At 43.3% G+C, this 12153-nt stretch overlaps 1 protein-coding gene across 6 annotated transcripts in view; it reads left to right on the plus strand.

Annotated features, from left to right (window-relative positions):
* Window positions 1-11286, plus strand: part of LOC139556658 (SAM and SH3 domain-containing protein 1-like) — a 337727-nt gene extending 326441 nt beyond the window's left edge. For all 6 annotated transcript variants that reach the window (XM_071370880.1, XM_071370881.1, XM_071370882.1 and 3 more), the window contains 2 exons: window positions 7834-7965; window positions 8153-11286. In XM_071370880.1, coding sequence (XP_071226981.1) covers window positions 7834-7965; window positions 8153-8413 — 393 coding nt within the window. In that variant the 3' untranslated portion in view covers window positions 8414-11286. The remainder of the gene's footprint in view (window positions 1-7833; window positions 7966-8152) is intronic.
* The last annotated feature ends 867 nt before the right edge of the window (window positions 11287-12153 follow it).

Raw genomic sequence — 12153 nt, forward strand, 5'->3', positions numbered from 1 at the left:
CAAAAGTATGTGGACACCTGCTCGTCGAACAGGCCTGGCTCGCATTCGGCATTCCATTTATTCCCAATGAATCGCTTTGTGCACGGGGGCATTGTCATGCGGAAAGGGCCTTCCCGAAAATGTTGCCACAAAGTTGGAAGCACAGAATCGTCTAGAATGTCATTGTATCCTGTAGCGTTAAGATTTCCCTTCACTGGAACTAAGGGGCCTAGTCTGAACCATGAAAAACAGCCCCAGACCATTATTCCTCTTCCACCAAACTTTACAGTTGGCACTATGCATTGGGGCAGGTCGTTTTCTCCTGGCATTCACCAAACCCAGATTTGTCCGTCGGACTGCCAGACGGTGAAGCATAATTCATCACTCCAGAGAACGCGTTTCCATTGCTCCAGAGTCTACTGGAAGCGAGCTTTACACCACTTCAGCCGACGCTTGGCGTTGCGCATGGTGATCTTAGGCTGCTCGGCCATGGAAACCCATTTCATTTTCACGTGTACATTTTTTTCCCCACCTGTGAGCAACGGGTGTGGCTGAAATAGCAGTACCAGTCAAAAGTTTGGACACACCTACTCATTCAAGGGTTTTTCTTTATTTTTGACTATTTTCTACATTGTAGAATGATAGTAAAGACATCAAGACTATGAAATAACACATGAAATCATGTGGTAACCAAAAAAGTGTTGAACAAATCAAAATATATTTTATATTTAGGTATTGGAGATGGGGGGGTGACATCTGCCATCATTCTGTTTACCTGTCCTTGTTCTGTATGTCTTATTTTGTATTATTTACTTTGTACCTAGCACTCTGGGTCTTTTTGTTTCTGTCTGCTCTTTTATGTTTAGATCAGATTTGCATACTTGTCTTTTCTACAAAATACCTACAATCCATTATTGTGTGTGTTTCAGTAAAAAATATTTGAACTAAAAGAACCATGGGTTTGCCTAAATTAGCCACCCACGGTTCTGTTTGCCTGCTCACGAACAAAAATATATATAAACTCAGCAAAAAAAGAAACGTCCTCTCACTGTCAGCAAACTTAACACGTGTAAATATTTGTATGAACATAACAAGATTCAACAACTGAGACATAAACTGAACAACTTCCTCAGGCATGTGACTAACAGAAAATGGAATGTGTCCCTGAACAAAAGTAACAGTCAGTATCTGGTGTGGCCACCAGCTGCATTAAGTACTGCAGTTTATCTCCTCCTCGTGGACTGCACCAGATTTGCCTGTTCTAGCTGTGAGATGTTACCCCACTCTTCCACCAAGGCACCTGCAAATTCCCGGACACTTTTGGAGGGAATGGCCTTAGCTCTCACCCTCCGATCCAACTGGTCCCAGATGTGCTCAATGGGATTGAGATCCAGGCTCTTCGCTGGCCATGGCAGAACACTGACATTCCTATATTTCAGGAAATCACGCACAGAACGAGCAGTATTGCTCGTGGCATAGTCATGCTGGAGGGTCATGTCAGGATGAGCCTGCAGAAAGGGTACCACATGAGGGAGGATGATGTCTTCCCTGTAATGTACAGCGTTGAGATTGCCTGCAATGATAACAAGCTCAGTCCGATGATGCTGTGACACACCGCCCCAGACCATGACGGACCCTCCACCTCCAAATCGATCCTGCTCCAGAGTACAGTCCTCGGTGTAACGCTCATTCCTTCGACGATAAACGCAAATCCGACTATTGAGACTAAACAGCGACTTGTCAGAGAAGAGCACTTTTTGCCAGTCTTGTCTGGTCCAGCGACGGTGGGTTTGTGCCCATAGGCGACATTGTTGCTGGTGATGTCTGGTGAGGACCTGCCTTACAACAGGCCTACAAGCCCTCAGTCCAGCCTATTGCAGACAGTCTGAGCACTGATGGAGCGGGACTGTGCATTCCTGGTGTAACTCGGGCAGTTGTTGTTGCCATCCTGTACCTGTCACGCAGGTGTGATGTTCGGATGTACCGATCCTGTGCAGGTGTTGATACACGTGGTCTGCCACTGCGAGGACGATCAGCTGTCCGTCCTGTCTCCCTGTAGTGCTGTCTTACGCATCTCACAGTACGGACATTGCAATGTATTTCCCTGGCCACATCATGCCTCCTTGCAGCATGCCTAAGGCACGTTCACCCAGACGAGCAGGGACCCTGGGCATCTTTCTTTTGGTGTTTTTCAGAGTCAGTAGAAAGGCCTCTTTAGTGTCCTAAGTTTTCATAACTGTGACATTAATAACCTACCGTCTATAAGCTGTTAGTGTCTTAAAGACCGTTCCACAGGTGCATGCTCATTAATTGTTTATGGTTCATTGAACAAGCATGGGAAATAGTGTTTAAACCCTTTACAATGAAGATCTGTGAAGTTATTTGGAAGACAGGGTCTGTGAAGTTATTATCTTTGAAGACAGGGTCCTGAAAAAGGAACAGTTTATATATATATTTTATATTTGCGATTCTTCAACGTAGCCACCCTTTGCTTTGATGATGGCTTTGCACACCCTGGATAGATTATCTTAACCAGCTTCATGAGGTAGTCACCTGGAATGCATTTCACTTAACAAGTGTGCCTTGTTAAAAGTACATTAATGCGTTTGAGCCAATCAGTTGGGTTGTGACAATGTAGGGGTGGTATACAGAAGATACCCATATTTGGTAAAAGACCAAGTCCATATTATGGCAAGAACAGCTCAAATAAGCAAAGAGAAACGACAGTCCATCATTACTTTAAGACATGAACTTTCTCTCCAAGATGTCGGAGCAGTCGGACGTGTTTTTTTGTCTTGTCCCGTCCTGTCCCATGTATATATCGTTTTCTTTATATATATATTAATCTCACTTTCCATCTACGGACTGAATACACTCTCCTGCAACCCGCCTCACCCAATGTGGTACGGATCTGCTATTATCTCCCCCTTCAGAAGCTAGCCAGCTAACTAGCTACTAGCTAGTAGTCAGTTAGCCACTACTAGCGGTCCTCACCGTTAACTCGGACATCAGCCAACCTCAACCCGGTCAATTCCTGCCAGTCTGCACAGCGCGATATCAAACCAGAGCATATCGGACTGCTTTTTCTCTACCACATCTCCGTATTCCTACCGCAAGCTCTGAACCTTTACACAACGGATCATCGCAGCTAGCTAGCTGCTATCCAAGTGGCTACTCCTGGCTAATGTCTCTGTCCCGAAGCAAGCACCAGTTAGCCTGGAGCTAGCCTCGAACTAGGGCCATCTCTCGGCTAGACAAAGAGGTCCACAATGCTTCACACCCCGGCCACAATCTAAGCTAGATGCCCTCAATCTCACACAAATTATTAAGGAACCTACCAGGTTCAACCCCAAATCCGTAACCATGGGCACCCTCTTAGATGTCATCCTAACCAACTTGCCCTCTAAATACACCTCTGCTGTCTTCACCCAGGATCTCAGCGATCACTGCCTCTTTGCCTGCGTGCGTGATTATTCCGCGGTCAAACGACCACCCCTCATCACTGTCAAACGCTCCCTAAAACACTTCAGTAAGCAGGCCTTTCTAATCGACTTGGCCTGGGTATCCTGGAAGGATATTGACCTCCTCCCGTCAGTAGAGGATGCCTGGTTGCTCTTTAAAAGTGCTTTCCTCGCCATCTTAAATAAGCATGCCCCATTCAAAAAATGTAGAACTAAGAACAGATATAGCCCTTGGTTCACCCCAGACTTGACTGCCCTTGACCAGCACAAAAACATCCTGTGGCGTTCTGCATTAGCATCGAATAGCCCCCGCGATATGCAACTTTTTAGGGAAGTCAGGAACCAGTAAACTCAGTCAGTTAGGAAAGCTAAGGCTAGCTTTTTCAAATAGAAATTTGCATCCTGTAGCACTAATTACAAAACGTTTTGGGACCCTGTAAAGTCCATGGAGAATAAGAGCACCTGCTCCCAGCTTCCCACTGCACTGAGGCTAGGAAACACTGTCACTACCGATAAATCTACGATAATCGATCATTTAAATGGCTGGCCATGCTTTCCACCTGGCTACCCCTACTCTTGCCAACAGCTCAGCACCCCCTGCAGCAACCTGCCCAAGCCCCACCCCCTGCTTATCCTTTACCCAAATCCAAACAGCTGATGTGCTGAAAGAGCTGCAAAATCTGGATCCCTATAAATCAACTGGGCTAAATTGTTGCAACCCCTATTTCTAGCCTGTTCAACCTCTCTTTCGTATCGTCTGAGATCCCCAAAGATTGGAAAGCTGCCGCGGTCATCCCCCTCTTCAAAGGGGGAGACACTCTAGACCCAAACTGTTATAGACCTTTATCCATCCTGCCCTGCCTTTCTAAAATCTTCGAAAGCCAAGGTAACAATCAGATCACCGACCATTTCAAATCCCACCGTACCTTCGCCGCTATGCAATCTGGTTTCCGAGTTAGTCATGGGTGCACCTCGGCCACGCTCAAGTTCCTAAACGCAGATGACACCATTCTGTATACATCTGGCACTTCTTTGGACACTGTGTTAACAAACCTCCAAATGAGCTTCAATGCTATACAACACTCCTTCCGTGGCCTCCAACTGCTTTTAAATGCTAGTAAAACTAAATGCATGCTCTTCAATCGATTGTTTCCCACACCCGCCCGCCCGACCAGCATCACTACTCTTGACGGTTCTGACTTAGAATATGTGGACATTTACAAATACCTAGGTGTCTTGCTAGACTAAACTCTCCTTCCAGACTCAAATTAAGCATCTCCAATCCAAAATTAAATCTAGAATTGGCTTCCTATTTCGCAACAAAGCCTCCTTCACTCATGCTGTCAAACATACCCTCGTAAAACTGAATATCCTACCGATCCTTGACTTCGGCGATGTCATTTACAAAATAGCCCCCAACACTCTACTCAGCAAACTGGATGTAGTCTGTCACAGTGCCATCCGTTTTGTCACCAAAGCCCCATATACTACCCACCACTGCGACCTATATGCTCTCGTTGACTGGCCCTCACTACATAGTCATCGCCAAACCCACTGGCTCCAGGTCATCTATAAGTCTTTGCTAGGTAAAGCCCCGCCTTTTCTCAGCTCACTGGTCAACATAGCAACACCCACCCATAATACGCACTCCAGCAGGTATATCTCACTGGTCATCCCCAAAGCCAACACTTACTTTGGCCGCCTTTCCTTCCAGTTCTCTGCTGCCAATGACTGGAACGAATTGCAAAAATCACTGAAGCTGGAGTCTTATATCTCCCTCTCTAACTTTAAGCATCAGCTGTCAAAGAATCACTGTACCTGTACACAGCCAATCTGTAAATAGCACACCCAACTACCTCATCCCCATATTATTACTTACTCTCTTGCTCTTTTGCACCCCAGTATCTACTTGCACATCATCATCTGCACATCTATCACTCCAGTGTCAATGCTAAATTGCAATTATTTTTCCTCTATGGCCTATTTATTGCCTTACCTCCCTACTCTTCTACATTTGCACACACTGTACATAGATTTTTTCTATTGTGTTATTGACTGTACGTTTGTTTATGTGTAACTGTGTTGTTTGTGTCGTGCTGCTTTGCTTTATCTTGACCAGGTCGCAGTTGTAAATGAGAAATTGTTCTCAACTGGCCTACCTGGTTAAATAAAGGTGAAATACAAAAATTCTCTCTCTCATGAGGATTGCCACAGGAAAGGAAGACCCAGAGGTACCTTTGCTGCAGAGTATAAGTTCATTAGAGTTAGAAGCCTCAGATTGCAGCCCAAATAAAAGCTTAACAGAGTTAAAGTAACAGACACATCTCAACATCAACTTTTCAAAGGAGACTGCATGAATCAGGCCTTCATGGTCGAATTGCTGCAAAGAAACCACTACTAAAGGACACCAATAATAAGAAAACTCTTGCTTGGTCCAAGAAACACGAGCAATGGACATTAGACCAGTGGAAATCTGTCCGTTGATCTGATGGGTCCAAGTTTGAGATTTTTGTTTCCGTGTCTTTGTGAGATGCAGAGTAGGTGAACGGATGATCTCCGCATGTGTGGTTCCCACCGTGAAGCATGGAGGAGGAGGTGTGATGGTGTGGGGGTATTTTGCTGGTGACACCATCTGTGATTTATTTAGAATTCAAGGCACACTTAACCAGCCTTGCTACCACAGCATTCTACAGCTATACGCCATACCATCTGGTTTGCGCTTAGTGGGACTCTCACTTGTTTTTCAACAGAACATTGACCCAACACACCACCAGGCTGTGTAAGGGCTATTTGACCCTTACACAGGAGAGTGATGGAGTGCTGCATCAGGTGACCTGGCCTCCACAATCATCCGACCTCAACCCAATTGAGATGGTTTGGGATGAGTTGAACCGCAGAGTAAAGGAAAAGCAGCCAATAAGTGCTCAGCATACGTGGGAACTCCTTCAAGACTGTTGGAAAAGCATACCAGGCGAAGCTGGTTGAGAGAATATCAAGAGTGTGCAAAGCGGTCATCAATGCAAAGGGTGGCTACTTCGAATAATTGTTATGGTTCCTACAGTATATGATTATATTTGTGATATTTCATAGTTTTGATGTCTTCACTATTATTCTACAATGTAGAAAATAGTACAAGTAAAGAAAAACCCTTGAATGAGTAGGTGTCCAAACTTTTGACTGGTGCTGTACTTTTGTATGTGTGGTGCATCTCAGAGGGACACATAACACAGCTCTGTAAGCACTTCTTGTTTATATTAATGAGGATTAACGCTGCAGTGCAGAGACACTCTCTGGACACTAGGGGTGTTGTATTGGGAGTCGGGCTATGCTAGGGTCAGACAGGACATTTGGCTGTGTCCACATCTACATGCACCCCTGCATCTCTCTATTCCTCCACTCTGAGTGGCCTCCGGTCCAGTTTGGCTGGGTCGTCCTGGACTGGCTGGAGACCGACCATGGCTCCAGGGGTCTGAAGCGTTTTGAGAAAGGGAGAGAGAGAGAGATGTTTTCAAAAGTTTTCCCCACATAATTCCCCTTGTGTTCTCTCTTCATGCATAGCAATCAACCTTTGGCTAGTCTAATCTACTTATGACGTGTTACGGGATCCCCCGCATCATTTGTGTTTCTCTGTCTCGCTCTCTTTTTTTGAGACTGTTTTATTCCAACTTGACCCTCCCTCAGCAGTCTATCCTTTAAATATGAGCTTATCTCCCAGCCGATAGGCTTGTCAGTTCGACTCATTATTTCACATTATTAGTCTGCTTCATTTTCTCTTAAACAGACAGAAACCGCGCCTCGTCAGCCTCGTAATGTTCAAGTTAGCAAATAAAGTGGGAGAGCGCTAGCTCCTACTTCAGCCGTAGTCTCTGAGCTGTTCTAAAACACGTGGTCCTTGTGGAGGTTTGCAGAGGAAGGGTTTTGGTCTCACTGCATCTTGTGTTTTGGTCGATGAACGTATGGTCTTGGCAGAGGCTAACAGACGTTTTTATTGAAACAGAGAGAGAGAACGAAGTCACTATGGTTTCTGATTGGCGTGTCTTTTCTAGGCCTATAGTTTGAGGGTGAGATTCCAGTATGGATTTGATGTTTCCCTGTGTAGCAACCAAGATTTACTCCAGAGTTACTCCAGATTTACTCCAGGTCATGGTTAACTAGGGTTTACATGGTTTGGGGTTTAAGTAGAAAAGTGTGAGTTCTTGTGCCCCCAGGTAGAGGGTATATTTTTCTCCATCAGTATGGTGGAAAAGAAAACCACATCTCCCAATGTGCATGAGTTCCCATGCCAATATGTTTCAAGTGTGCTTGCATGTGTGCACGTGTGTCTGTGTGTCACTCTTCTCACTCATCCCAAGTTTCTCTACATCTGTCTGTCTCCATTCCTCCCTCCATCCAGCATGGTCGGTGTGGTATCCCCCAGCCCCTGGTGCAGCGCTACAGTGAAGACTTGGAGCAGCCAGTGAAAGATGTGGCCCCCGCCATAGACCAGGTCCGCCTCAAGCAGCTCCGCAAGCAGCACCGCATGGCTGTGAGTATTGTACGGCACCACTAACTGTCTGTCTGCTAGGCTTTATGGGACAGATTCAATAAGCGTTGAGCCACCAGGGCAAAGTTGGAGCCTGTTATTTTCAATGACACATTTAAGGTGTCATTGCTATGTTTTATCTATTATTGTTTACACAAAATTCCTGAATGTTTTCACCGCTATTCCTCAGATCCCGTTTGGAGGTTTAACAGAGATGTGCAGGAAGCCTCTCTCTCCTGGTTACGTGAGCACCGTCTCTGATTGGTTGGTGTCCATCGGCCTGCCCATGTACGCCACCTGCCTGGAAGCGGCAGGATATGACACGTTGGGGCACGTGTCATCTCTCACGGAGAGCGGCGTGTGGGAGGCGGGGGTGAGGGACGAGAGACACGCCCGTAGACTGGTCAGCGAGGCCCGTTTGGTCAGCGCACACAGAGATGCACAGTCATAACTGTGACAGTGGAACCCATGCAGGTGAATCGAGGACAGTTGAACGGCTATGGCATGGCTGTGTGCTCAGTTGACACAGTTGAGACTGAAACACAGTTGCAAATAAATGCAGAACTGAATAACTGTGCAAGTGACCACAGCACAGCTTTCAACACCTATTTCAGCTTTTGACTGGACTGCGGAGTGCGAATGGCTCGCTGTTGCAGGCCAGCCCACACCTGAGATTTATGAGCAGAAAACCTGTTCTTATTCCCCCATGTCTTTGTCAATCTATTTCTCTCTTTCAGATGTTTACGGTGAAATTGTTCCAACTGTCGAGAACAGTTATCAGATGCCTTTAGAACTGACTGTAGTCTCTCTCTCTCTCTCTCTCTCTCTCTCTCTCTCTCTCTCTCTCTCTCTCTCTCTCTCCCTCTCTCTCTCTCTCTCTCTCTCTCTCTCTCTCTCTCTCTCTCTCTCTCTCTCTCTCTCTCTCTCTCTCTCTCTCTCACACTCTCACTCTCACTCTGTGGGACTGTTTCCATTCTGAAACATCCTCCCCAGTCTTATAACTCAAGACTGAGAAGTACTGCCTTGAAGGAAAAAATAGCACAGTCTCTTTTTTTTTAGGTTTGACTTTTTCAGTGTTTTCCCCTGTGTTTAATAAGTGCTTAGTTTTCATCTCTTGTGCGAGACAAAAGCACTGGAGAGTAATAAGAATATGTAGCTTGGCCAAAGCAATTTCTTTCAAATCAAACCAAATCAAAATCTATTTGTCACATGCGCCGAATACAACAAGTGTAGACTTTACCGTGAAATGCTTACTTACAAGCCCTTAACCAACAGTGCAGTTCAAGAACTGTTAAGAAAATATTCACCAAGTAGACTAAAATAAAAAGTAATAATAAAAAGTAACACAATAACGAGGCTATATACAGGGGGCACCGGTATTTCAATGTACATTTTACCTTTGTTGTTAATCCCATTGCCAAATGCTATATATAGCAAGACTTTGGACAATGGGCTTTCTTGCAGTTAATCAACCTAAACATTACACAAAACATGAAATAGGCAAACAAATGCTGTTGTATTGTGATTTCAAATCCTAATTTTACATCATACTATAGTGTTTTTGTAATATACTGTACCATATATTCAAATTTTGAGGTGTTTTTACAGTATGTGTTCAATAAGTATTTGTTTGTCTGCTTTGTGGAATGTCAAGGTCTGAAATGTCTTCAGGCCATCTCAGTTAATGTAAGTCGACAGTCAGACAGATATCGATAGGATTATATTGCAGATTTCAAATCATATCTTTTGTTGCTATTAATCCTCCAATATGTAGGTCCTTACAGCAAGGATCTCTACACAGTACCGCTTTCATAATCGTTCATGTTAGATCAGCTTTTCTTTGCAGACTCCATATGTCGAAACGAGCTCATTTTAAGTTGCCTTACCATTATGTAAAGAAAACAGTTAGATACATATCTATTCATGTACTCAGCATTATAAATAGGCATTTCAACCCCCATCTACATTCCCTTTGACTAAGGCTTGATTTTATCACAGCCTCACCAGGCCTATATGTTTTGAATGTGCAAAAGCTTGCAATGACGGTGATTGTCAGTAGCAGACACACACACACACACACACACACACACACACACACACACACACACACACACACACACACACACACACACACACACACACACACACACACACACACACACACACACACACACACACACACACACACACACACACACACACACACACACACACACGATTAGCTGCCTGCAGATGTATGGGATCAAAGTACACACATTAGCAGCCACATAGCTCAACTGGTGGTTTCCTTGTTAAGCACAGATGTTAATCCACAGGAAGTCTGATTTAAACATAGTGTCCCATATTCAACAGCCGACCACAGCACCACTCAGTACTACAGTCTTAGAGAGAGACACAGTCAGGGAGGACAGATGAGAATGGGAGATGGTCACCTCACCTCTGTAGGGACGTACTGAATCCCCATTCACTGTAACAGCAGACCAGACCTGTGAGGCTCTAGCAGTGGATTCCTAGTCCAAGCTTGGTGTGAGTGGATCCACCCACGTAATGTCATTCTACTTGTGTGAAGTGCTTCATATTGCAAACGATTATCCCTGGCTCTCGGGTTTCAAAATAAAAGTTTGACAGAGTGGTGTAACATGGACACTCGATAGAAGTTTGATGCCTTTTCTCGTCAATCATAGTGGTGCTCCAGGTTAGTACTGATAGGGGGAGTTTTTCAAGAAACAAAAATACCTAACATTGAAGGTTGAAAGAAAAAATATTGTCACTGTAAAATGCACTTTAGAAAGTAAATTAGAGAATTCACGCAAAATTTGCAAAATTCCATAAGCGGACATTTCTTTTCAGGTAAGGTAAAGGGTTTGAATGGGTTATACTGGGATTTAGTTATCTTAGTATTGAGTTCCCAATGCCAAGTCAATGTACAAATGTAATTAATAATCATTCATGAATTAACCTGTTCCAATGACTTAACTTCCAATTTGTTTTTGCAATCGTACAAAAAAACGTAATTACATAAATGAAATGATTAACAAGAGTTGCACATTCTGTATATGTTATTTGGTATTTAAATAACTTATTTTGGGGCTTTTCATATCAACTGTAATTATTAGCTGTACTATACACATAGCAATACCTTCCTGCATATTGCTTTAGCTAGTGAAAAGCTACAGTGTGTAATGTAAAGTATAAGTGTACAAATGATTTTCTTTGGTTTCAACTATCTAATGATTGTCTATAAAGATTTGCTTGTGTATTGAAACAAAAAATGATGTCTATAACTATGTCATTCTGAAATATAATTAAAACCCTTTCTTGCCACCCTGTGTTTGTATACACTCACACACACACACAGGAATGACACAGTGCACGTCTCTCTGGATAACCCACGGAATAGAATGAGATTCTAGATCTGTGTTTGTACCTATAGGAATAGAATGAGATTCTAGATCTGTGTTTGTACCTATAGGAATAGAATGAGATTCTAGATCTGTGTTTGTACCTATAGGAATAGAATGAGATTCTAGATCTGTGTTTGTACCTATAGGAATAGAATGAGATTCTAGATGTGTGTTTGTACCTATAGGAATAGAATGAGATTCTAGATCTGTGTTTGTACCTATAGAAATAGAATGAGATTCTAGATCTGTGTTTGTACCTATAGGAATAGAATGAGATTCTAGATCTGTGTTTGTACCTATAGGAATAGAATGAGATTCTAGATGTGTGTTTGTACCTATAGAAATAGAATGAGATTCTAGATCTGTGTTTGTACCTATAGAAATAGAATGAGATTCTAGATCTGTGTTTATACCCATAGAAATAGAATGAGATTCTAGATGTGTTTGTACCTATAGAAATAGAATGAGATTCTAGATCTGTGTTTATACCCATAGAAATAGAATGAGATTCTAGATCTGTGTTTGTACCTATAGAAATAGAATGAGATTCTAGATCTGTGTTTGTACCTATAGAAATAGAACGAGATTCTAGATCTGTGTTTATACCCATAGAAATAGAATGAGATTCTAGATGTGTTTGTACCTATAGAAATAGAATGAGATTCTAGATCTGTGTTTATACCCATAGAAATAGAATGAGATTCTAGATCTGTGTTTATACCCATAGAAATAGAATGAGATTCTAGATCTGTGTTTATACCCATGGCTTTGGTAGGAATGTTTCACA

This window comes from Salvelinus alpinus, chromosome 27 (genome assembly GCF_045679555.1).
Source record: "Salvelinus alpinus chromosome 27, SLU_Salpinus.1, whole genome shotgun sequence".
NCBI lineage: Eukaryota > Metazoa > Chordata > Actinopteri > Salmoniformes > Salmonidae > Salvelinus > Salvelinus alpinus.